The following is a 27,955-nucleotide window of genomic DNA, read 5'->3' on the forward strand; positions in this document are numbered from 1 at the left end:
ATTTGAAAAGCAAATATTATGCAGGATACACAGTAAGCTGGGTACTTGTTTTCCTTTAACATCAAGTTCTGGTTTATTTTGCACTTCTGAAATTCAGTTTTCCATCTACTTTTTTTTTTCCATTGCATGAGTGATGGGGTAGATGATGTCAGTGGGAAAACTGGAATTGTGCTGGTTTATTAAGTGGTATTTGGGGATGTAAGGCCTTGTCATGAGCCACAGAGGTCAACAAGGGCTTTTGCTTGTGACTGGAGGGGAGGATCCAGGACCAGGAGAGCTTGATTGTGTGAAAGCCACATTCAGGACAACCTTGTGATCAGACAGCAGTCAGAGAAGTACTTCACTATGCAAACATTCTAATTGTCAGTCCCTCGATATTGTAGCCATTGCTTTGTCAAGTTGTTTATAGCCCAAATGGCACCCTCTAGCTATTGTTTCAGGTTGAAATACAGAAGAAAATCTGTATCAGTTTACACCTAGGGTGTGGTTCTACAATCTTTTTTCCTCCCAGTAATGCTGGACTGAGCAGCTGCTTCATCTTTACTGAGTGAAATGTTTGTGAAATCATGGTTGCATTCTAACTCTAAAGCTGGTTTCAAAACCAAGTGATGGTTGCTTAAAGAAGATAATGAATTTTCCAGTGTGTATTTGGTCTGGTAATCCTAGAATCCATTGGACTGTGCTTGATTATGTATTTTTTTCAGAGTGAAACTGACACTATTTTTACATGACTACCTGCATGATTGTATATCATAGTAGATCTTGTGTCTTGGTTAGTTGTGAAGATGTTACATCAGTGAGTAACTGCAGTGTAAATCTGGATCAATTATAAGTAGCGTACTGTGAAAACTAAGCAGTGAGTAAGAATTAGTTTATGTTATTGAACATATTTGTTAGGGAGGTTAGTTTATTTACTTTCAATAATGAGCTATGTCAGAAAGCCAGGTAATAGAAATCAAAAGTTTCTTTGAAATAGCCAGGACAGTTTCCAGTAATTTTGTGAACTGGAGAAAATACCATTTGAATCTGGGTTACTCTGCTGAGGAAGAGTTATGGCATCATCTACTTTTATCTCCTATTGAAGGGCTATTGCAAATGATGCCAAAAGGAGAAAGAGGCATCATCTATACAGTATACCTAAATGTGAGCTGTAGCAAATATTTTTCTTACCCCTTCATAACAAATCTATAGTAGCATGGAATACCCAGAGGCCTCAAACTCTGCAATGATTGCGTTAACTGGCTGTGTATTTGATGGACACATCAAAGGAATGGAAAGTGTTCCCAATATTCAGACAATATGAGTATTGGATTATTGAATCAGACATGTAAAATAATTTGAAAAAGCAGCTTTCAAAATAATACATTTTCCCCCTTTACACAGGAAGTGTTAAAATTGTCTGCTTCTTATTCAATTAGAATGATGCCAGAAATGTATTAAAGGAGTTTAACTTTCTTCTGACAACTAAAAAGCTTTACTGGGCTTCAGTTTGTAAGGAATGTAATTTTGGGTTTTAGAACGTTTTCTTCAGATAATTTACTTTTTAAAATGTAGGATCTGTGTCTGAATATGTTCTGCTCTGCTAAGACAGATGGCAGTCATCCTGCTCTCGCTGCTGCTAAATGGAGGTATTTGAGAGGAAAGGCTTAAATGAATTTCCTGATAGGGAGGATTTACTTCATAAAAACACTTCAAGATGAATTTCAGAAAGTGATTTTATTTTTCATTTCTGTATAAGTTGTGTTGCCCAAAGCAACTGTCTAGAAATCACGCTTGTTAAGGAGCTTCTTTTACATGTTGTAGTTTGTAATATACAGAGAAGTTTGGAGCCAAATTCAGTATGTCTCTGTTGCCCATCAAAGCTAGTGTAGTACCTGTTTATATAATAGATTGCAATATTTTTGTCCTAAATACTCTTCTACTTTTTTTTTTGGGGGGGGGGGGGGGGGGCTAAGTGATTGAAGGAAGATTTCTATTATCAGTTTTGTTATGAGACTCCAGAGGAACTATGGATGTCTGAGCTGTACCTGAAATGGTTTGATTATGTTTTGTATCTAGGCTGGACAGAACAGCTCCAAATCTCTCATTCCTTCTGTAGAACCTACTCTAATAACCAGCTGACTTGGTTTACTTTGCCTGGCTATTTCAACACTGCTATTTCCATGGAGTGTTTGGAGAAGTGCACAATGCATCAGCCCTTTGGGAAGTTTCCTTTTGGCATGACTATCAGCTTGTGCCCTGAAACATAGGAGCATAGACCATTGTGTCATTTACTGGAAGAAAACTTGCAAGTCTCTTCTGTTTGTTTTTGTGGCCTTAATTTAATGATCTGAAGTGTTAGCTTGATAACCTTAGAGATAAGAATGCTATTTTTATCTGTGGAGTAGGTAGAGCACAGGAGTACAATCTTCAGAGCGCTGCCAGTGTGTCTTGTCTGAGGCTTGTTTACAAATGCTTGGCGTGAAGAAGAGATTCTCTGTGCAACACTGCAATTCCCTGTCCTCCTGCTGACACCATCGTGGATAACCACGGCAATGTGAAGGCCCCTGTCCTGGGCAAGGAGCAAAACCACAGTCTGAATAGATGGTGCTCTTCATTTTAAAATGGGAAGACGTGATGGTAAGGTGCAGCATCAGTAATTTCATTTCTCATTTAATCCCACTAAGAGTTTTGCTGCATTCCTGTTGTGAGATCGAGTCCTCACACGGAGCACCGTGGTGTTCGTCATCGTGGTGATTCAGGGTGACGTCACCAAACTGATGAGAGCATTTGAGGTGTCCACAGTGTTACAGAGGCCCCACAATGCCCCACGATACCCTTCCTTGGACTCCTTTGGCATCTTTCCGCACGTGCTCTATACTGTTGCTGGAAGCAAAAGCTTTTGAGCAATTTCCAAACACAAAGCAGTGCATTGTGGGCCAGCGCTGGGAAGACTGGCTCAACAAGTTTGGCAGCAGTGGCTTTGGCTTCCTGCCTACCCTGGATAGGCACCAGTGGTGATTGCAGTAGTCTCCAAGCAGGTTTGATCTGAAGACCTCAGCCTAGGTCCTGAAATTCATGTGCGTGCAACTACTGTGTCTGGCAAAGGATCCGCTTGTGTTGTAAACCACCGTTTTGTTAGCTGAGGTGTATTTGCAGTTACCTCTGTTTGCTTTAGGGAGGTGGATGTGTCGTTTGGTGGTGGTGTACTGAGGGTGGCAGACTCCTACAAATTTGTCATAATACCAGCCTTTCAATATTTACCTTTCAATGTTCAGTTATCTATTTAATCTTACTTACCATTGTCACCCTGAGTCACTTGGCAGGTAACTAGTGCTCTGAAATATTCTTTTCTGTGCCTTTTTTGAAATAGTGACCACATATGTTCTTTGCTGTGTCTGTTGCTGAATACTGACTCCATATGTCTTCTGTGACATCTCCTCTACAGACCTTTGCAAAGCCTAATCTTGTAACATGATTCATTGAGACCTCCACTCAAAGTCTGGGGGGGTTCTCGAGGGATGCAGGACCCCACTTGTCCATGTCGCATAGCACAGTCATACACAGAATATGTCTAATCTGTCTGTGTAAGGATGCCTTTGTCTTGCTGCTTGTTTTTATGTCCTTTTTGACATGAGATATCTAAAAATTAAAACTTGTACCCAATTCAGTACTTTTTTCCAAGAGCAGAGTATCACAGAATCTTAAGGGTTGGAAGTGACCTCAAAAGCTCATCTGCCAGAGCAGGACCACCTGAAGTAGGTCACACAGGAACTCGTCCAGCTGGGTTTTGAATGTTTCCAGAGAAGGAGACTCCACAACCCATCTGGGCAGCCTGTTCCAGTGCTCCATCACCCTCACAGTATTTTGGTTTCTAGCTGGCCTACAACAGGGACAAAAGGTTTTTTTCACCTCCTGTGTATAACCAGAAGAGAGAAATAATCTTAGAAATATCTGTCAAAAATGTGAGTTAAACCAAACCAACTAAATCAGTACATTAAGTAGTCTGAACAAATTCTTCTCTCCTTTCGTTTTGTTTTGCTGAAGGGATTACCTTCTGTGCGTATCACAAGTGGGCTGGTGTTTCAGATTTTTAGAGGCCCAAACTGTGAAAATGCAGAAAATTTGCTTTAAAGTATGTCAGCCATTTCAGATCTTCTGCCTGTATCGTGTGATCTAAGTGATCTTCATTTTTTATTACATCTAAATGTAAAAATATTAATAGTTGCAGTCCTTCCCAACCTGTTTCTCTTTAAGAGTGAAATGAGTGATTTCAGTAGCAGAGAACTAGTGCCAGATATGGAAGAACAATGTCAGGTCCAGATTTGTTCACTCAGTCTTTTCAAAGTTGGGTTTCTTTCATTCTGTGACAGGTATCATGTATTTTATGTGCAATGCTTGGAGATAGGATTCTGGAAAAATTTGTGAAGGCAGAAGAAATATATCCTGAAGTAAGAATAGTGATGGGCTTATTCTAGACAGGAGACAATGTGCAAAGGCAAAATCTAAATTTCTTCTTTAGAAGAACTTGAAATTCTGTAACAATAAAAAAACTTCACTTCCACTGAGAGCTTTTAGGTTGAACTGAGTTTGTCTTGTCACAAACAGCCAATAGTGGAATTACTGACCTTCTACTGTGAACAGGTAGCCCGATTCTATTCAGTGCTTGCTGATTCAGTTGATAATAACTATGTGTCAGAGGACAACTAGCACTGGTTTAAAGACTAACACTTCTGAGCAGATGAATTCCCCTTTGGGAAGTTCAAATGGCTGTAACTCTGTATGTGTTGGAATATATCAACTGTGAGAAGTAAAGTCTTATGGTTTACCAGTTCCTCAGACAGAGAATTGAAATGGTCATATTTATGTGTCCAAAGTAATGTAATAGCCAGGTTTAAAACACTTTTGTCACTAAATGTGTGTTCAAACACATAAGTGGGTTAGCTGTTCACTGCACTGTAACAACAAAAACATTGGTTTATCTTCCACTTTATCTTTTAATCTTACTAAATATGACAGTACTGTTGGGTGGTTTTTTTGCTATAGCACCTTTATATGCCCATTGCTGTGCAACTTCCTTTTTTTTTAATTAAGCTTGTATAAAATGAACTGCTAGTAAATCTGGAAAGCAAAGGAAGAAAAATTTAATGGAAAAACTAATAGTGCTTGCCGAGTCAAGAGGGCTGTGGAAATGTAAGTTAGTATGTGAAAATCGGTAGGAATCCGTTTCCTTATAGCTACCTTAGACATGATTGAAACAGTGTTATTTTTGAAATGGATGTTGCAGTGCAGGGAGAAGGGGAGTGGCAGGGGTGGGGTGGTTTTAGGTGGTTGCATTGCTTAATAAAAGAAAATACTGAAATAGAGTTCAGTTGACAGGTTACCTGTATTATTTTCCTTAAATTTTCTTCTTTTTTTTACATGTGCTGATTTAGTCCCTCAAGGATCAACTGTTTGATGTAAAATGTAAGCAGAGTATTTTTTGTGCACAGAGGCATTGTCTTTGCATGATTACAGAATCACACTGTGCTGCTGTCACACAGGAGTTGGGACCATGGTCAGCAGGAAAGAGGGTAGAAGAGATTGAAAGCTGAGCACTATGCCTGTCCTGTGTAGCAGGGAAAATTGTGTTAACTGATGATACTTTAAATAAAAAGATTGCACTAATGCCATCATGGAAGGGATGCATAACTGTCTCAACTTCTTATTTGTATGATTTTGCAAATGTTTGCATCTTTCAAGACTGTATTGACTCTGGTGGTTCTGGTGTCACTTTTTGTTTATTCTTTTAAATTCTTACTAAATTTTGTTGTTTTCTTCTATTACAAAAGATGCAGTTATGGGTACATTGTAGTCCTCCAGTTCTCAGTTAGTTAGAAAATGTGTAAATTTGTAAGGGAAGGGTTCTTAACCTACTTCTTCAGTTGCTGAGCATTGAGATATGACTGGCACCCCATTGCATTGCTGTAATATTGACATTTATATAGGGAAAGATGACAAAAAACACACATACCAATTTCTTTTTTCCTCAAAAGCCTATCTAGATAGAAGTTGTGAGAGTGTCAGTAGCTTAGAACACATTTACCATTTGCAGTCGTGATATATCAAAATACTTCTGCTGCAATGAGCAGTTTTATATACACTCATGAGTTTAGGGTTAAATAAAACAAACTTTCTTACTACAGAAGTACAGCTGCTGCAAAGTACACAGAGTGCTGTGTGTGAAAGGAGAAAAGTACCATACCTGTTGATGTTAAAACAATTTGTGTTGGTAGCATGCTTTAGGGTATATGTCTCAGGATAAATTTTGAGTGTTTTATGGATTATTTGCTTATCCAGATGCTGATCCAGAATGTTTTTCTCCCTTCATAACAGACCCAGGTTTTCTGCATAGTAACAAAAGTGTTCCTCAGTACACTTTCACATGAAATTAGCCCAGATTTTAATTTTACTATGTAAATTCCCAGTTATTTTATTTCCTGAATTCTATTTAATTTTTGTATCACGATCACAAAATTCAACTCAACTTGGAGAGTTCCTTAAGCTATTTTAGGATTGGTTATGTAACATAGGGGTGTGTTTTTCTGGCACAAAAATGTAAATAAGAATTTGTTGGCTTCCTTAAAATACGGCAGTGACATCATGAGATCATGTCACCTAAAAATAATGCATGCCTTTGAAGATTTCTGATGTGATAAATTGTGTGTTCAGCATTTGTCGTGTTTTACAAACTGTCTGGAGAAATGTAAAATATCTTCAACTCAAACTCATTAATGGGTAAATGGGAATAGTTTTTGCAGATGACTGACTTCATTCAAATTGCTGATGAAAACCTGATGTAACAGAATACAATGTGTGGGAGAGACCTTTTCATCTACTGAAAAGCTTTAAAAGTGCTACTTGTGTTTCATTCAGAAATTTATTAATGTCTTTCTACAGACAATCTTCTGTAAACTTGCTCACTGGAAGTTTTTATTGTTCTGTCTTAAACTTAGAAAACCTGTTTAATAGTTTTGATTGAACAATTCAGCATACATTTTGTGTTAGATTTTCCAGAAGATTGTACATAGCTGTATTCATATACAAAGAATTTAACAAATTACTTGTTTCCTTTAATGTATTTTATATATCATTACAGGAACAGTCAAATCTTGGGAGCCTAAAATTAGAACTCCCAGCTGCATACTAGGCTGCAGGTGCACATGTGCATGACACTTCTCTGTGATATCTGCTGCTCGGTTTTTATCGGTGGGCACGATGCAGAAATTTTCCAAGACTGTTAGCTTTTGGAGAACAGGAAAGATAACAACTGTCAGCATTGCATTGTGCATCCTCCCAGTTAGAGACAGGAAAGGCTGCAGGAGAATTGCAGTGATCAGGTACTCGTAGCCTTACAAAAGGACCGGCATATGGATTTACTGTGCTTGGGTATGCACAGAGGAGTGTTACTGCCTGCAGCATGTGGCAAATCTTTTTGCTGGAGCTGAAGCTGGAGGAGGTGGTGCAGGGAATGGGATTCTGGAAATGCAGCATGGCTGAACCCATGGAAAATGTGAGCCAGGACAGGTAGGTCCTCCTTCACCCTTTCAGGTTTCACTGGGCAAAATTCTGCCTTAAACTTGGGAAAGCAAAGCAAAAAGTACAGAACTATAGCTTTGAAAAAATACTGGTTTGAGTTTTGAAAGGAAACTGGACAGAACGGACTCTGCTTTTACAGATAAAGCGTTCTGATAAAGATTTACTGTAGTGATCAAATCTGGTAATACAGCTCCTGTGCCTATTTAAACTGAATTGTGGGGGTTTTGGGTCTTGAATTGAAAGTAATTTCTCTGGGGAAAAAACTTTGAGGTTTTAGATATTCTTAGGACTTCAGTAATATACTGTGTAACTGCTGTATTTGCCAAAGTGGAAAACGTAGTAAAAACATTTGATCAAGTCTTCAGCTGTTCCTTCCTTCATCCAATCAATCAGCGACTGCATGGTGAAAAAAGTCCTTGCACTTGTGCTCAGAACCTAAGGAGAGCTTTGCCTTTCAAATGTCTCCTCACACAGCTGGGCTTTCAATGCTCTATATGCAAAAAATGTGACTTGATGTACAGAGCAGAGTTGGCAAGGAATTAAAGAATAGGTAATCTTGCAGAAAGTACTTAGCAGGACTTCCCTCTGAACCTACACAAAACAGCTCAGGTATGGCAATATCCATTTGTTCTGCTTTAGTTTATGTTAAAAGGTTCTTTTTTATTACGAGCACAAATACTGAGACAGTTTCTCTTTAAAAATGTTGCTGTATTTAAATTTGATTGGTTTATGTTTGATTTGTTTGCCTACACATGTTCTTTTCAGGCACAAATTTGTTACATCTGCACATATGGTTCATGAAATGCTTGTGTTCTATTAATACAGAAGTGTTCAGTTCTTGAAATTTTGCAGAAACCCCTTAAGTATGTATTTTTTACTAGAATCTCTTATTTTGCTTTAAAACTTATATAAAGCAGAGCACTCCAAATATTGTCTGGTTTTAGTTATTTTATTCACAATGGCTATTTAAGAAGATTGTTAATATCATCTTGCATAGTACACAGTAAAAAATTAGCCAGTAGTTGAACTTCAATATTGATAAGTATACAAAACCAGATGTGTGTTCATGAGTGATAAGCACAAGAGTGTTTCTGGAAAGTAGTTTGGAGTAACATTGTGTAGAAAATAATATTTTAGTTGCAGAAAGTGGAGTATTTGTGTGTGAAAGGTAAGTTTTGAGATATTAACTCACCTTTTTTAAAACCATTCATATCAATGAAAACAAGGCTCTGTATGACTTAGAATTGACAGCAGCTTTATTTAAGATAACTTGTAGTGCTGTTTGTGCAGAAAGCTTGCTGCCTCAGGCTTACATCTAAGATCCTCCTTGCACCTGAAGATTACTCGTTGCTGATATTAGTCAGCAATAGTTCCAGCAGGACTTGCTTGGTGTGCAGATTTCTTGGTACAATTTTAGCTTTTGGGGCTGACTCTAAGCCTTTGCCTGGTTGTAGCCAAACTCAGCTTTCTGTCTAAAATCTGCCCCGGTTTTGTGCCAACTGTTTCATGTGGTCCTCAGTGCTGGTTAGTTGCCTCCTCTTGCCTCTTCCCCCAAATCACAAGCTCTTAAAAATAGTGATTTGAGAGGTTTTGTGTTCTTTCAGGTATTAAAATGACATTCATGTTCTCCACAACCATAAAGGGTAAAACAACAGAAATATTCGTATTACTTTAATGGGATCTGTCAGTACCTGAGACAGATGTTATAAGCAAATTATGGCAGCTGGCACAAAACTTCTTTTCCTTCAAGATGTCAACTAGTTTAAGCTACTGCAGCTGTGTTTTTTCTCCCCCTTTTTCACATTTTTTTTGTGAATAGTGGAATATATTTACAATTCCTTAATATAGTAACTCCAAACCAGTTCCCTGATGTCTTGATGGAAAGCCTTGTGAATTGGTGAAAGTTGGTATGTTCACTCAGGGTGGATTTGGATCAGGCCCTAGTAAGAAAGGAAAAGAAGTTCTTTGTTTGAAGAGTTGTTGTAAAGATAGTAGGAAGTTCTGTTGGATGTGAGTGGATTAATAATCAAAGGCACCCCATTTTTAATGCATCTAATACTAACTGTGGTGATTATAAACATCCTGTAACTATAATCAGGTTGGCTGTGCGTGGAAGATGTGTTGCGCTATGCTGTGGAGCCCTTTGTATTTAAAGCATTTTGCTGTTCATGTTGGGCATCAGCATGAAATGTCCATTGTCAAAGTAGACTAAATGGCAAGCTGTATATACATATTTATGAAAAATTGGGCTCAGACTTTTAAAAGTCATCTTAATGAGCAGATGTTTATACTGTGAATACATGGAGAAGTGAGCATTAGCAGTGCTCTGGATCAGAAAATATTTCTGCAGGTCTTTCATATATTCTTGTCACTTTTTTGATCAAGCTTTCTATTCTTTTGCCCCAACTCAATCAATAGAGTTTGTTCTTTGCCTTTTCACTTCTGCCCTTGCTAGTTTTACTTTCTATTCCTCTGTTTCAGTTTTCACTCCCCTCCTTGGTTTTTCAGTTGTCATGAGCAGACTTCTGCAAAATGGGAAACTTGTGTTCTGGCCTCTGCAAACAGCCAGGATTAGGGCTCCTTTTGCCCTCTTCCTCTGATGTTTGCTGTCCTGGTGAAGATTTTAACTTGACTCTTTTTTTGGCAATATTTCATTTCTAGAAGAGGTATTGTTGTATTAGGTGCTAGGATAAATAGACTGTGTAATGGTCCTAGCCTGAAAAGACATAACAAGATTTATAGGTAATCTGCTAAATTTGGGGGGCTTAAAACCAAAAAAATCTAATAAAAATATGCAGCAGAGCTGTGGTTGTCGTTGTTAGTCACTGTATCTAGTGGCTTGATAAACACAAACTGCCCATCTGTGATCTCTGTGTGGCTTTTAGTTGTCTGTGATGTAGAGTACACAGACGGTTACTCTTAATGATCACAAGAATGAACTCCTGTAGAGTAACTATCATGAAAGAGAATGTTGGAAATGTTAAGAAATCGCTGGATTGCTTCTATGCTTCTACATCCCTCTGGAGAAGACATGGTAGCTCGGTTTAAGACAGTTTTTCAAAGTAGACGTGCTGAGTTCCATGTTAGTTGGTGTATGGTGTGCCAGATTGTCCATTATTGTTTTTCTTTTTTTTATTAGAAAAGATGCTATATTGGCCTTTTCCAAATAAGAATCATTCCCATTATTACATACTCAACAAATAATGCAGTTACTAGACATCTCGGATTGCCTGTGGCAGGGAGCTTGGCCTAAGCTTGGTAAAAAATACAGCAATGTATCATTTAAAGTTGCCTTTTGAAAAACATTGTCACTAAGTTCCATTTGAAAGAACTGAATTCTAGAGGTCACAATGTTTGGAGGTTTCATATTGTAAAGGTAAATTAAGTTGTTTTTCTTTATGCTGTTAATAGAATTAATGTAACTGGTAACTCCTGTAACAGTATTTGCATGTTGATTCTGTATAAATACTGACAAATAAATGGAAAGTTAGAGGTCTTGGTTTAAATTTTTGATTTGACCTTGAAAAACATTCCCAGATGGAGAGAGTTAAATGAGCCCAGCTTAGCAAGGGGAACATATGAATCACGGTTGCTAGGCTCTTCTTTGAGAATCACAGGCTTTACATTTTCAGTTAAGTATTTCAGAAAGTAATCTTTAAACTCAGAGGAGCAGTGCATTTGAAATGACACTGGTGAAATACTATAAACTTCATTAGACTTTTAAATAGAGAATTTACATGTCATTAAATGATATAGGTATAAAGAATTAGATATTAGAATATCAGCTGCAAGACCTGGGAAATTTCGTAAGTGGCTGAGGGGGGAACAAAAATCAGGCATCTGTCTCCTGCTCTTGGTAGGTACTTCTTACGTAAGTTTTGTTAAACTATTCTGTATATTATTCTCTTACATTTGCAGAGTCTCATTGGTCATTCTGATAACAGGGCCACATAGATGTTTGCCCCATTGAAACACAGAAAAAGAAATAAGAGTTCCCTGAAACCTACTCTTTCCCTGCTCAGCTAAAATGAAGCCTGTAAAACATGTGGGAGCTTACCTGGCTAGCACTGAGGCTTCTGGGTTGGGCAGCCTGGATTCAGGTCTCTTCCAGTTGTCTTAACTGAGCTTCGTGTGGTCACACTCTTTAGAACAAATGTCCATGTCTCAGTCAAGTATTGAGACTTCTTTTTGCCCAGTGGTATCTAATCTGTGGCCTTTATGGGCTGGTCTCGTGTGTTCATGCAGTGCTCAGCATAGTCAGGTTCCAGTTTTATTTGAGACCCCATGAGTTTCTCTAACAAAAATGTGTGAATGCATCTATTTTAAATAAATGCTTTGATAATAAAAGGCTATAGTTTATTTTACCTCATCTGAGAAAACAGGAGTTGTGTTTGTGGTTCTAACCTTCACTACTCCAACACTGGTGACATTTTTGGATGCTGCTCTAGTATCAGTATTGTAGGAGAGTCCTGCAGGGGTGAAAGATCTTTTACATTGATTTGTGTGATCTGGCTAGTGTCTTGTGCATGACTTTCTTTGAAATCACAGTTGTGATTTGGGGTGTGCAACAAGTATTTTTCTCATGTTGAGTGGTTTTACTCTCAGAATGGTTCTGTATGAGTCTGTGTATTACCTAGTATTTTGGCATTGCTTTCTGTCACTTGGAATTTTGATTTGAAAACTCTGAAGATGCACTTCACAGTGTAAAGGACACTTGGAAATTATTGGGATTTCTTGGGATCCCCAAACTGAAATAGGGAAACACTTTTATTTACATCAATTTCTGCCAGTTTGTTTCACTTGTTTAAAATTGCAGCTCTGTATTGCCAGCAATGTTCATAAAAGGGTACGTAAATAGCATGGCTGTCATCCCTCAGACTTAGTTTCAAGGAGTGCTTTATTTTGCAAGAGAGACAGAAACAGGCAGTCTCTTTCTGGTGTTGAGGATATCCCCCTGCCTTCAGTACAAGTTGGTGTAAAGCCTGTGAATTCAGTGTTGGCTGAAAGGTATGGTTGTGAGAGCAGGTTCCAGGGTGTGGATCTACTCTTTGTTAGACCTTACACAGTAGTAGCCCGCCCGTGTGCCATTAACAATGTAAATAGCAGGCACTGTGTGCTCTTATTGTCCCATTCAGTCATCACGGTGTGTTAATAGTCAAATGGAAGTGACCCTGGACTATTTACTTGCGGTGTGGAAAGTTTTTTTACGCAGGCATACCCAAAGAGTGCCTGTGTGAAGTATTATCAATGACATTTAAGTTTATACTTTTTTTTTCTTATCTACCTTAATATTACATCACAGAAAGTAGATACTGAAAGCTTGAAGTTTATTATTCCTATCTGATTTCCACCCTAGCATAGATTTTTTAGTTTTGCCTACTTTGAAGTAACTTAAATGTTCCCAAGATCTTAATAATTTAAGCAATAGATACCATGTAAATAAATAAGAGTTGCTACTTGATGAAGTGCAAATCAGGGCTTTAAAATGTATTGATTTATTCAATGAAACCTCAGTTGTGGACAAGTGTCTGTGGCTTAGATAAACGTAGAGCTGATCTGTCCCAGCCATGTCAGATGTCAGTGGTGCTTGTATTTGTGTCCAGCTGCAAAATCCAGTTGCAGCTGTTACTGCAGGTATTGTGCTTCATTTTAAATATAGCACCAGTGAGGCTTTTGGAAAACTTGAGATAGACCTTATTTTTTTAAAGAAAATTAATTAAAGCTTTATGATGAAGATACTTAGAACAAAAGGAGCCCTTAATTCTGGAAGCCATTTGGTGTGGATACATTCTTTTGTCTGCGAGGAACAAAGTGGAGTCGGTGGGGCTCTGCAGGGCTGACAGCATCATTCTGCCAGCGGTTACCTCGCCTTACAGCACACTCACACTTCAAACATAGCCCACTCAATTTATTTTGTGTTTGGTGTTCCATTAGTAAACTATAATATAGATGCTGTTAAAAATACACATAAGCAAATTAATACATTTAAAATGAAAATCTGGGGTCAGTTCTAGCACAGAGGAAAATAAGTTTAACTTAATTTTTAAGTTACTGCCAAGATAAATCTACTACCTGAATATCTTTTGAAGAAAATAAGTTTTCTGTATCAGTTTTGAACCTTCCCCTAGCCACATGTTGGCAATAATGAATTTATACTGTTACGTTTGCAATTTCCTAATCTTGTATTCTAATGATGGAATAATATTTTCAGTTGTATGAATATAATATTCCTTTAAGTCGTGTAATAAATGTATTTAACGCTCTAGTAGTCTCTGAATGCAGTTCTAATTGTTAAACTGTGTTATTAAGAAACTGTGTTCTTAAAAACGAAATTGTAGAAGCAAATTCTATGAGTAAAAGTCTGCAAGTATGTGTGTTATCGCTGAAATCCACACATGCTCTGACATACTGTTATCTCTATTTCTCTCTCTCTTATATAGCTGTTACACAGATCTCTGGCAGCAGATGGCTGGACTATAATGCACTGTTAAACAAATAAAACCATTAGGCATGTAATACTGCCTGGTAAATGACTGTGTGTTTAAAATGGTTTTAAGAAAAATGAATAGGAAATAAAGTTTCATTTTTAAAAATTAATTTAATGAAATTGCAGTAAAATCCCAACCCCTTTCAGAACACATAAAACATCCTCTCATGTTGTGATTGTCATTTGAAGTCAGTCTTTTTTTTTTTTTTTACATTCTTGCATCTGGTGTAAGATAATCAGTCCTAAATCAGTTTTCTAATAGATGTTTTCTCCAAGTAATCACTCATTTTACATTTATCTTTGTAGGAAGATTTTTGCTTTTGTCATACTCCAGCACAAAATTACCTATTGCATTATATGCTCTTTTTTTCCTCATTTTCAAATTTGATACAAATGTATTAAAATTATGATTCAACACTAGTGTCATGGCTCTGTAATTAAACTGTTTTTCAATAACTGTCAGCAGCTGAGAGATGCCATTTTGTCTTTTTGTTTTTAGATATGCCAATATTTGGTCTTTGCCCGGCTCATGATGATTTCTATTTGGTGATGTGTAACCACTGTAATCAGGTCGTAAAACCACAGGCATTTCAATCACATTATGGTAAGTGCTTAACTATTTTTAATAATTAAGGGTGAGATTAAATCAGGATTAAGCCTGGCAATATTTTTTTTTAAATTGGTGGTAGATAGATCTTTACATTCTTAACTAATGTCAATGAACATAACCCATGTTTAATCATTTTATATACATTGTAATGCAGTTACATAAAAGTCTTGTTCCTTTGATTTTTTTTTTAATGCCTTCTTGAAATGCTGCACACATACAGTTCAATTTTGAAATGACATATATAGTGTACTTCACAGACAGTATGTGTAGTGTGTTTGTGTGTCACCTCTTGTATATTTATACAGATTATCTTTACATGGGCTTTGTTACAGTGTGAACCATGCATTTGAGCTAAAAGCTAAACTTACAAATGTAGTTGTGAAACAGTATCCTTCCAATGGCCAGTAAGCTTATTTGTTTATTTTCAGAAGTATCAATTTGTATTTGTTTTAGTGCTCCAATGGTTTTGGATATAAACTATGGTAGGAAGCTCTTGTTGTGTTGGTTGGTGTTAGCCAGTGTTTACAGAGGACTGAGAAAATGTGAAGTGCTATGCAAGTCCAAGTGCTCCGTTCCTTCCTCCAAACTCTAACAGGAGGAGGTTGGCAGTTCTTATCCAAACTCCTTTCAAGACTAGAAATTAACCTCAAACCGTTTCATGGCAGTATTTGGATAGGAGGGTGTTTTGATATTTTGCCTTTTGTTTCTTGAGAGGTTCAGGAGATATTTTGTGATCCAAAAAGGTGGACAGAGCATCTTCTGAACTACTCCTCCCTCTGTGTGTGTGTGTATTTGTACAAGTTTCTAGGCCAGTGCACCTACTAATTGCCTCAGTGTTTAAAATGATAGGAGACTCTAAATATGAATAGGGAACCTCTTCTTAGTGCTGACAACAGCCAACAGCTTTTCTTGCATCTTAAATAATCCATCCTTTTGGCAAGAAAAGATATACTCACTTCTGCTGCTTCCTAGAGACTGGGAAAGAGTCTTCATATGCTGTGCAGAGGGTGAACTTATCCTTTCACTTGTTTGCTTTTGTGTTATAACGCCTTATGGATTATTCTGCTACTATTGCTGCAGTTGTCACAGAGTGGCTCAGAAGAATCTGAAAAAGTTTTGAGACATAATTCTTCACAATTTTGTGGATGTAAATCTCCAGAGCTGTAGGGAGCCAGAGGAGGAAAAGGGCATCAGCTTTGCTTACTCTGGTTGCTATAAACCTTCATGTCAGCCAAGAGCAAGTCTGTCCCTTGCCAGTGTGATTCCTCACCTGTCACTGAACATCAGTTTGGGATGTTCAATAAATCCTTCTAAAATATCATATTAAATTGATTCTGACAGTTAAAAATAAATTTATGAGGAAGGACTGGATGGTACCCAGTTCTAAGTGTTGGCATATTGAGTCTTCTATCTTGAGGTCAGTAGTATTGAAACTGCTTGAGGTTGGTAGTGGTTGAGAGCTGTGGGTATCTGCAGATACTTTGGCTTGCCTTTCTGAAAGGAGCAGATGATCTCCAAATACTGTCTGACAGAAAGGTATCCATGCTGTAGGAGTCAGTACTGTAGCTGTTGGCATGACAGCTTTGTGGGCAGACTGAAGAAGCAGTTTAAGAACTGAGTAGATAGATACAGCATTGCTTCTTGACTGTGTACTTGAAAACGTGGGGTGTTGTAATGCTGCTTGTACCACTGTTAAACTTTTGAAGTTAATCCAAACTTCTCTGAAAGCATTGCTTGCAATTGAAAAGGGAGAAGTGAAGAGGGAGCTGCAAAATGAAGATATGGAGAAAATTTAAATCCAAAAAAAGCATAAATACTAACAGAACGTTCCCATTCTGTGCCACATTGTAGGAGCATGATCTCTAAACATGACACTTTCTCTAAGGTAAACCTTGCATCAGTGGGCACATTCGTACTTTGAGAGAAATGTAGAAGAAGGGGATGGAAATGAAGAGGTTATTCTTAGTATTTCTTAAGGCCATTCAGAACAATGAAGAGGTTTGAGGACTGTGGCGTGCAGAGGAAACAGGCGGGGTTATTCTGATGAGAAAAACAGGCTTGGGTGGGGTGAATGTCGTTAATGGACTGAAGTTTGCCAAACTAATAGCCTCAGAAAGGTAAGGAGGCTGACTTGGTGGTTTTGTGTAGCACCAGCTCTCTTTGCTTTTTTATCAGCCTTCACATTCTTGAAATCCTTATGCAGTTGTCCCTTGTTTTAGCAAATTGAGTGAAAGCTGATAAATATGGCAGGTGAATGATCACCAGGCAGTTAAGTTGTTTTTTTCTTAACGGTGTACTACAGGAGAAGGAAATCACTGGAGTCACAAACAACACAGCTCTTCTAAAATAAAAAGTATACTATCGTGGTAGCAAGGAAGTAAAACACTCTTTGCATTCATCAGTTTACCCTGAATTATACCTTTTATTTGTGGTAGTGTTTCAGGGCTTGGTAAGGGAGAGGTTACTTTCAGAAATTCTGAAAAATGGCAGTGCATCAATTAAGCTGTACCTTTTTGTGATGTTCTTAGGGTCTCTTAAAGTTATTTTTAATTAGGAAATAGGAATTCCAGAGAAAAAAGAATCTCTTAAAGTATTCTACAACTCCTGGTGGCATGTGTGGCTTGTACTTGGCAGTCGATGAAACTTGTCATGTGAGACTTTTTCTGAAGTAGTAGAATATGCTCGTTTAAAATGTCACTTTTGTCAAAGGAAGGCTAAAGAAGCTATTAGCTAAACCTAATGAACTAATTAATTTCTTCCAAAGCACATTTGTGATAAACTGCTTAACAAGGTAGACTGAAAGTGCACTGCAGGACATATGCTGGCTTTTTTCTCTGAAACACAAGTAGTCAGAACTAATTTAAATGTAACCTTCCTCTTCAGAACATTTGACCTTTTCAGTGAAACACTTTATTGGTACAAATCACAGATATTTTTTTGTGTAACCAATACTTTGTTATTGCATGGGTTTGACTAGAAGAGATATTAACTCAAAATGAAATTCTCCCTTTTGAGGCGATCTAGGCATGCATTTGGTGTATGAATTTCCATTGTAATGATTTGTTCTATGCTATTGATATATACTGTCATTGATTTGTAATTCAGTTATGTATTTGGTATGCATAACACCACATGTAGGTTAGTTTTTTTTAGTGACATACTTGAAGTCTGCTTGTGGTGTTTCTTCTAGCCTGTGTACAGCAACTGACTGTACACTGAAATATTTTTATCCCCTTGGCCTAGGGTTGCAGTGATGCTGGCAATCTAGTGGAGCTGAAGCAGGCAGGCCAGCTGAGGAGGAATTGTTTCAAGACAACTACTTTTTTTTTTTTTTCAAGAATCCTCTGTTCTGTCAGATCTCATCTGCTTCATTTAGGGGGGGTTGGACGAGTGATTTAAGTCCTTTTTTGCTACAGTTCTTGCTACTGTGTTTTGAGTGGTTACGTATCGGTATCTCCTTGGATAACTCAAATTCAGTTCCGAGGTGAAAGATGGAAAGAAGGTTTAATGCTCAGGCATGGAGTCTCATGGGTGAAGGACCTGAGATCACTTATCATGATGACTTGTTCTGAGAAAATGCAGTATTTTTCTCCAGCTGGAATGCTTCTCTATACTCTGAATGACTGTGTGTCAGCCTCTCCAACTTCCATGTCCCATAGACACCTTCCCTCTGTATTTAAATCACATTTCTTAACTCCCTGCACAGTTTCCTCTGTTAATATATAAATTCTTAGAGAAGAAATGTCTTTTCTGTGTGTCAGACTGCTAACTGTTGTGCTCCTCAAGACAGCAGGATGTGCCTGTGTCCCTTTTATTTCCTCTCTCTCCTTCCCACAAGATGTGGTAGATATGGTTCTCATGCTGCACCGAAAGGTTGCTTTTTGAGGAAGCCATCATGACAGTTATTTTGGGTTGTTGGTGGAAACCCTGAAGTGACAAGGTTTTCAGGCTGTTGTGACCTTTTGGTGGTATTTCAGCCGTTTATCATATCGTCCTGTGGTTATCAGCCTTCTGTCTGAGGAGAGCTGCTTCTCTGCACAGCCTGGGTTGCTTTGTGGCTCAGAGATAGGAGGCAGCTCAGCAGTGTGGAAGTAGCATCTGTGTAGAGATGTGGGGTTTTTTTCCTTCTAATTTTTCCCTCTTTTTTTTTTTCCAGAGTTCTTTGTTTCTTCTCTGCCTCCGTTTCTGTAAATACAAAGTGGGGTTAAACTCTGAGCAATAATAATAAAGGCTACCTGTAAAACTTTGACTGAAAGTGCCCGTGAGTCATGTACTGATTGTGAAAACCATTAATACAGAACATATTGGAAAGAGATGATGATGGCATATTAGGCTATTGAGTCATTGAAAAGCTATGTCTAGTGTTTTGATTAACTTCCCTGGGTTTGGCATGCAGTGGCAAAGGTGAGCAGCTCCTGTGAGCTTTGCCTGCTGCTGCTGTGTGAGCCGGTAGGGAATCACATATACATTTCGGTTTCCAATCAGTGCATGTTCAAACGTGAAGCATGGGATTCAGAAATGGGTAACTGTACAGATTGGCCCACCTTTTGTGATTTCTGGGAGGCTGCCAGATTGGCATAGAGAAGGTTGTCACACAATCTTACACTTGGTCTTGAAGAGACTGAGGGCAGGTCCTGGCAGCAGAGAAAGAGATGTTCAATTGTGTTCAACTGACTCCATCCTGCAAGTCAGTGTAAGGTCTCTTATGAATCTCCTTCATCTAATTGTATAACCAGACTCCTTGTTCCCTCAGCCAGTTCACACACCCACCTTTAGTTAGCAGATTTACTACTTTGGCTAGTCATAATAGGGTTTTTGGTGTTGGTGTTAAGTGCTTGGATTCAGAGAGAACATGTGGTATTTGTTGTGATTTTAATTGGGATAAATGATCTGTTAACTATTCCTGCCAATATGCTGTTGTATTTCAGATGTTATATGTGATTGAAACACTACAGTCCTGCAGCGCTACATATTTGGGTTCTTCTGACGCACTGTGAATTGAATATAAATTTCTCCAATCTTCTTTCTGTTCCCTCAAATTTGGCAGCAGCTAGTTGTTCTGAAAAATCTGACATCGGGATTTAGTATTTTTAAGGGTTTTCTTTAAGGGTGGGAAGTTGTGCAGATGTTGCTTGTTTAGAATACAATAGCGGGAATGTTTACAATGGATTACAAAGTCACAGATAAGTGTCTATACAGGACAGTATTTGAAGCAGATAGGAAAAGAAGGAAATATACTGAATATTGTTCCAAAGCCATTGGGCCTGAGGATTGAAGGTGATTTTGATTAGGAAAGGGAGGGTAGTTTGATTTTGTTTTGGTTTTTTTTCCTCATAGGAGATTGCCTGAGCTCATCTGCATTTTGGAGGGATAAGCCTTCATTACAGCAGGCACACTTTTGGCAGCCAGGAACCTTTTTTTTTTCCAGTAATTAAGTGTCCACTGCTCAATAATGTCTTTTTAAAACAGTAAGAAAAACGTTTTGTAGAAATTAGACAAATTTTCTTGGTTATCAGTAATCTTCTGTAGTAGTCTAATAATCAAAATAAAACTTGAATATTATGTGGTGTCACAGATGTGCTGGAGTAATCTGCCAAGCATATTGCCAAACATGCACAGGTGGCATTTGGCACCTGATGGTTTGAGTTAATGTATATGATTTAACAAATTGTCATTGGCAGCCTCAGCAGCTTCTGTTGAAATACACTGTCCTCTCTCAGTAGTTCACACAGTCCACATTCCAGCAGTTAGATCTTAGTGTCCGAGCCCAGCAACAACTAGTTTAATTTCTTGGCAGAGATTTGTGAAATTCTGTAGCTTTTGCAAGAATCATCTTGGCATATTCCCAAAAAGGAATGGGCTCAGAGGTCAGCACAGGATCCATTTCAGGGGAAAAAAAATCCCACCAAACTAGAAACATTTCAGCTGATTATTTAGTTACTTTTTAAAATAATGATCATTAAATAACAAAATATTACTACCTGTAAAGAAACTCTGATAATATATTTGGGGCTTGGAAATGTGTACCCCAAAGCTGTTAGCTGGGTGCCAAATGTGCCATGCAGATTTTCAGGAGGGATGAAGCTACGTGCTGTGGTTAATTGTAGCATCACAAACGGTTCGTGTGCAGAAGGTTATTTTTGTGAGCGTTATGGCTGTGGTCTGTGTGTGTGTTACGTATGAAAGCGTAGGGAGTCTGTTTGAGAAGTTGGTGGCAGTTTTCTAGCAAAACTTCCTCCTTTTTTGTGGGGTTTGTCAAGCTCTGACTGAAGACATAAAGCAATTTTAAGCATTGGCTAACAAAAAAGGTGATGTTCAGATTTAAAAATAAATGGATTTTTCCTTTTATCACTTACTCATGTTATTCTACCTACAGCACTTTAGGTGCTAAAATACTACAAACTTGGAGTGCTTTGGTGTGCATTTGGTTTTTCTTACCTTTGGTTACTGTGAATCGAATTTTATGCTGTTCTGTAGCAGAAGACCAACATGCAGAAATCCTTGTGGCTTATTACTGGCTGAACAAAGAATGTGGGGTTTTTTTTAACTCTATTCTTACTAAAATGTTAAAAGTATTTTAAAACAACTAGTATACAAAATTACACAAGGGTCCCATGGAAATCCTGCTCCTTTGTAGTGATCTCTTTGGTAGGTATTGGGGGACTGGGACCAACTGCTTTCCTTTCAAGGTAAACAACGATGAGGGAAGAACAAGTGGAAAGAAAGAAAGACAAAGATATTTATCGTTGTGAGAAAAGAGGAAGCAGTGCCACATTCACTGTCTCTTACAGAATTATTGCTCTACAAGATGGAGAAGTGTTGATCAACAGATTGGAGTGAGACCTGGACAGAACAAGTAGTTGTAATAAAAAGTAGCTGTTGAGTGTATTTGACTACAGCTTCACTTTGAAAGAAGCCAGCTGGGATAGTCAGGTCTACAATTAAAGATGACTTGCAATGTGAGAGTTAACCAATCTGAAAGTCAATGTTAAGTTTCCTCATTCAGAACTCATTTTGAATCATGAAACAGCACGTGGAGCAGAACACAACTCTCATAACCATTGTTTCAGATGTTCTCCAGGTTCAGGGAAGGCCATTCTGCATCAGCTTACATGCTCCACATCCTTGGAAGGTTTCCTTCACAGCTAAAAGGGCTCTTTCTAATGCCTAAGCCACTCCTTCAAGCTGGAGCTCAGCCAGAGGAGGTGGCATGCATTGCGAGAGCAGGCCATGGGCACACAGGGTTGGGCACACAGCCCTAAGCTGAGTGCAGAAGAATGGAGCTGCAGCCCCTTTAAGAGCTGGGGAGGTGGAAGAAGCCTGAATCGGGAGGTAAAAAACAGGGCAGGGTTTCTGCTGGTGGAGAGGAGAGTTGGGAATGTGTCAGAGCCATCAAGATGTGAACTTGGTGTTGGAAAGTGGAATTAGAAACAGTTTAATTTCAAAAGCTGACCATATGCAAATCAATTCTTTATAAGGACCTGCTCATTTATTTTGGGGGGAGAAATATGTGTTCTCATGAACTGTGTAGATTATTCCAAGAACTATAAACCTCAGATGAACACCACAGCGCTTCGTGATCCCGAGGAGAAGTATTCTGGGAAGCTTGTAAAACCCTGTTGAGTATTGAACTGTCATGAGCAAAATAGTTTGGGTTGGTTTTTTGCCTTTTTTTTCCTTGTGGAAGCACAGTTTCAAGATGCACAGACTGTACCCTCTCATCCCACTATTCAACTCTCCAATGACAGCCACATTTGGAAGAGAGGGGATTTGCACATAATCTCTTTTTCTCTGCAAACACAGATAGAAAATCTCATCAGTAACCATCAATTACATTATTTTTTTTGGCCAAGACACCATTGCTCCCAGCACAGAGCTGTGCAGCACCTGACTGGGGCAGCAGTACCCAGCTAGTGTGGGCAAGGAGGAGGGCAGCTTTGGCAGGGCTGGTTCAGCACAGCTAGAATTAAGTGGTTTGCAGTCTGGGTGGGTGTGTGTCCGAGGAGGGGAAAGAGAGGACACGGGGGAATAGCTAAAAAGGGAAATGTAAAACAAAAGCACTTCAGCAAAATACATACAAAAAGAAATAGATGAAGACAATAAGGAGGAAGCTAAATGAGGGAGGCAGGAGAAAATGACCTTGCAGGATGGAGAATGAAGTAGGTACAGTTAGCAGTCTGTTGAGGGAGAAAAGTGGAAGAAAGAGGAGAGGTTTAACAGGGCAAAACAAACAAAAGCTTTTTCACTAGCTTTTCCTCTTGATTTTTTGACAGCAATGCTCTTAGTGTGGTTTGTGTAATGTCATGACATTCTTGGGTTTTACACACTTTGGTAGGGGGTGGGAACAGCAACAGTATCTCCTACTTGAGACATTTCTTCTGGCTTTATTGGCCCCAACCATCAAGGAGAGAGATGGATACGTACATGCATGTGCACTTAATAACCTTATGTTTCTTCTCTTATACATCTGTTTTCCCGTTTCTTGCTGGACTTTTAAAGTTTATTTTAAAATCCTCATTTTCTGTACTCTTAATGTTTTTTTAGAGAGTAGGATGTATTTGTAGCTGCTACCTAGTTTACTTAGTCATTATGTCAAACAATTTTCACATGTAATTTATTTCCTCATTTTTGATCACCAGTTTGCTGGCTTTTTAAGAACAGACTCACAGTACTGACATAACACTGTTTTGGTTTTGTCTTTTCTTCCAAGCAGTATGATACACTTAAAATCTAATGTGTGATACACAAAGTCCTAGAAACTGTGTTTTTAAGGTATAACCAGAAGAGGGAGTGTGTAACACTTTGTATACAATGAAACCTGTGAGTTTATTGATGATTTGCATTAATTTATGTAATGTATTTGAAAAGTGATAATTGCAGGCTGAAAGTCACTTTCAAAAGAGCACAATTAATGCCACCTTTTTAATCTTACCATTAGACTTAATTCAGTTTATCACTAAATAATTATATCCAAGTAATGTAAACGGCCTTGAAGACAATTTAGATTCCTAAATGTTGTGTTGTGTCTGCCTGTACCAAAAAATAGCTTTTCAATAGCAGTCTTGGATTAGCTCTTGCAGTACGAAGCTCTGTAACAGCTCTATAACAATATGAAAGTTGAAAAAAATAACAAATATAGTTTTAAAATGTAATAAATAACAAAGAAAAAGACATAAATAAGATAGAACATTTTACATGAGTATCTGATACTGTTATTGACCAAATAGGCCATCATTAGCTAGCTCAGGCAGTAAAAGCCAAAATACTTCCGAACCCTCTTATCTGCTCCTGATGAAATAAAAACATAATGTAGTGCTTGTATAGAAAATCAATATTTTTACTCTATAATTTATGTAGATGTTCCTTCAGTTGTCATGCATCAGGGCAACAGGTTAATCCTTTGAACAACCAGCAAAATGATGTAGGAGAAAAAGCCATTAATGTGTCTAATGTGTAAACTCGTGATAAACGTTGCCTGCTCTGCTGCTTCATATGAGTTCTGCAATGTCTGAGAGTGCTGCTGGCCACAAGATTGCAATTACATTTTGTTTCCCCAGGTTGTATTAGAGAAAGAAGAACCATCATCAAGAGATTCCTGTCCTCTTTTCTGTTCTCTGTTCCCCAGATAATGAGTTGCCCATGTTGAGATGAAACTCACTTTTTAGATTGCTTTGTAAAGGATGCAATTAGACCAGGCTCCTGGAGAGCTGAAGCAGTTCTTACATAGCTGAGTTTTCCCTCGTTGTTTGTCAAGATTGTCGGGAAACCTTTAACTCACAATTCTCTATAGAGTAGCTTTTCGAAAGGAAGCCTTCTCTTTTGGCCAGTTCACCATCTTATGTTTTCACTCCATAGGTTTTCCTTCCTTCGCCAGGCAGAAGCTATATTGTGCCATGTCCTCTGTATGTGACCCCGCCAGCTGCAAAGAACCTGTTTGTCATGTCTGGTGGTGGGAAAGGCCCTAGATTCTGTGGTGTGTTGCAGCTAATTCTGCAGGTTAGATAGAAGGTGTACCCCTTTCAGTGTACCCTTCCACCTTTGAACCTAAAGCTTTCAGAGGTTTGTGGATTGTTTGTAGAGCTGGATTTGAGCTGATCAAAAGTTTTGTGTGAAATACTTCTTTTAGTTTTAAGAGCTGTCCATTATCGCCCATAGATAGTCACATGTAATTCATGGCTCCTCTCCTTGCTAAGAGAACAATTGGCTGTGTCTCCATTTTTACTGCATGGCTGAAGTCTTCATTTGGTTTGTAGCAGCACTTTGATGTTCTGCTGTATTAGGACTTAATGAAGTAATTCTTTTTCTTTCACTTCTCTAGATCATAATGAGAAATCTTATAGTAGTTTGTAAGGCCCTTCTCATCTTTGGCATGGGACTAGCTAGCACTCGTTTTCTTTAGTTTCATTTTGGCTTACAGCCTCTGACAAGCCACATGTAACCATGTATATGCCTGGAAGCATGCCATATTGGCCCTCTCCTGACCTCTAAGGTCAAAGAAAAGGTTTTTAAACTGCCACAGTTCAGTCTCCTCCCCATCATAGTGCCATGTACTCTTTGACCAAAGGTCATCATGTAGGTCACAAAGATGTCCCTCAGAGAGCTTCTAAAAATACTCAGGGCCGCTTTGATAGCTACAGAAATGATATAAACTTACACATGTGTGTAGAATTGCAAAGCTTGAACATGGAATCTTAAGGGTTGGAAAGGACCTTGGAAGATCATCTGGTCCAATCCCTCTGCCAGAGCAGGACCACCTAGAGTAGCTCACATCTTGCTTGTCATGGATTGAGAATGACAGCTAGAGTCACTTAAATTTAGTAATGACCAGTTCCCTTTTCTGTCTAAGTCTCTGTAAGAATAATCAGTATTCAAAATGAGGATGGGAACTGACCCTTTAGGACCATACCCATCATCTTTTTCTATGATCACAAGAATGTACCTTGGAAGGCTGGAGGCTTGGCAGATAGTTAGGATGTGCCGAAAGCCCTGAGGAGCTCCTGAGCTGCTTGCTCTTTCCTCTGACCTGTCCCAGTTGTCCAGATGGCACTTGAAATCTAGTCTACTAAATGTCTTTTTCTAGTTTTAGTCCCTGAAAATGGCGTAAGTCTATATAGAAGCCTTCCCTTTCTGTGTTTACACACATACTGTATGGGTAGCAGTTGAATTTTTTATTTCTGATGTAAACAAGCACATTGCACAAGTCGAGTTGGTACTAAAGCATAAAATGCTGTCACTTTATTGTGCACCAACAAGCTTGTCAAGTTGTTCCTCTATACTCAGTCATCCATTTTTTTTTGGATTTACTCCACTTTTCTGAAACCTGAAATATTTCTAATCATACCCACTTGGAAAAAAACCCCACCAAAATTGGAGCTCTTGCACAGTATGTTTCTGTTTTCTGTAGCACATAAGACATTCTCTAAAGTGGCAGCAGCTGGGGAGAAAATCCACTGATTTCAAAATCTGTTGCCCTGTCGTTCTAGAGGATCTGGGAATTTCATTCATGATGTCATTCATGATGGTACTTAGAAGCATTGATTTCCAGCTTCAGAAAAAAAAAGACACAGAAGGCCATAAATACAAGTCAGTAGCACTACTTTTTATATGCCTTTGCCATTCCCTTCACCAAGGCTGGTTTCCTGGTGTCCCGTAGCACGTGGCAGGGTTCTTTCCATGCACCTCCCATAGCAGCAAAGTCATTTTTCCAAGTAACCATGCTGGAGTTCTCAATTGATCAAGAAGTGTTGGCTCAAGGCCCATCATTCTCTTCCTTCCAGGAAGAATAATAATAGTAGCCAGTAACCAAACAATCTCTTGAAAGCAAAATATTTACAACAAAACCATTTTGGACAGTACTAAATGTAAACATAAGCATACTGCAGTGTAAGCAAGCCCAGCTTATGCAGTGTTGATATCAATCAGATGAAATCCCTTGGGAGTCTACATTTTTTTACATACACCTCAAAACTTCTAGGAATTTGCAAACTAACTGTTCCTGCAGCTCACAACCTAGTTCTTTGTCATCCTCAGTTGCTTAGGCCTCCATCCTGTTCGCTGGGATCAAGTCACACTTGAGTCCTTGCTAGTCCTCGCTGTTAATTGCTAACTTTGGCAAAAGAAGGCTTGTGGTTTGTGAGACTGTCAGGTCTTTGAATGGATGGGTTTGCCCTTTGTTATGGAGAGAGCAGATGGTGCAAAGGCTTGAAGTGAGCATTCAGGATCAGGGGAGAGGGCAGGAGTGCTCTTTGCTGTGGCAGTATTAGCTTGCACCAGCCAGCTTAAAGTGATTGGGAAATTAATGCCTGAGATTTCTTAAAATTCAGCAAGGATAAATGGGTTGTTTTATGTGCAGTGGAGATAATGAAGCCTGATCCTCTGTGGGTTTGTCCTGTATATTTTGCCGTTGCTCTCCCATTGCAACACCTCCTGTTCTGTGCACTTGCATAGCTTCAGGTTTCATGTCATATTTTGCTTTTTTTTTTCCTGGCCTGCCAGTTTAATAAGACACACACATGCCACAACTAGGCAGGAGTGTGCACGTGATCACCAGCCACTGAAAATCTTCCTGCCTTTCTTCCATAATAGCACTGAGAGTTTCCTACCTTTCCTGTCTGAATATGGGTTTTAATGCCAGTATCTTTCGGACTTCTCTCAGCAAGGGGGTGGGAGGACACACTATGCTGTCTTAAATCCAACCCTTCAGTTCTCTTAAAATTAACCTAACTTCAAAATGCAGAGCACTACAATGTAGATAAGTGGAGGGAGGTATAGTAGAGCAGCATTTATGTTATTTCAGAGAACCAGAGAAGAAAACATAAGGTATAGGTTCTAGAATGTTTGCTTTGTTTGGATTTGTTGGTATTTCTTACTGTTCTCCAGTACTCGTTTATACTAGGGAGGTACTGGACGTGTGTGCATAGTGATAGCATCACAAATGGTATCAATATCTTTTCATGTTACATATGTTCTGTGAGGACATAAGGAAAGGAGGAAGATGATGATGTTCTTTACATTACATTGAGTAGGAGGAAGCAAACTGTCTTCCCCTGCATGGTTTCAATACAATTTAAGTTGTCCTTCTTGGATGATCTTGCAACATCAAAGAGCTGGAAACTAGGTTCTCTACAGTGTTTCGTGTGGAACTGCTTCTCTCCACTCTGCCCTGCCTTTCTTTCCTGTCCTGTTGCAAGAGCAGGAATCTTGTCACTTCAGCCCTGTTCCCTGGGGATGTTTTTTTAAATGATTTTAAGTGGTCTTGATTAGAAAACACAACTTAAAACCTCTTGCAGTATTTAGTACCA

General features: G+C 38.6%; 1 protein-coding gene across 7 annotated transcripts in view; it reads left to right on the top strand.

Moving 5' to 3' along the window:
• Positions 1 to 27,955, top strand: part of ATXN7 (ataxin 7) — an 86,821-nt gene that overhangs the window by 33,422 nt on the left and 25,444 nt on the right. For 6 of the 7 annotated variants that reach the window (XM_062007943.1, XM_062007947.1, XM_062007945.1 and 3 more), the window contains one exon: positions 14,544 to 14,648. The exons of the other annotated variant lie outside the window; for it this stretch is intronic. In XM_062007943.1, coding sequence (XP_061863927.1) covers positions 14,544 to 14,648 — 105 coding nt within the window. The remainder of the gene's footprint in view (positions 1 to 14,543; positions 14,649 to 27,955) is intronic. 7 annotated transcript variants of the gene reach the window in all.

Source organism: Colius striatus, chromosome 15 (assembly GCF_028858725.1).
Source record: "Colius striatus isolate bColStr4 chromosome 15, bColStr4.1.hap1, whole genome shotgun sequence".
Taxonomy (NCBI): domain Eukaryota; kingdom Metazoa; phylum Chordata; class Aves; order Coliiformes; family Coliidae; genus Colius; species Colius striatus.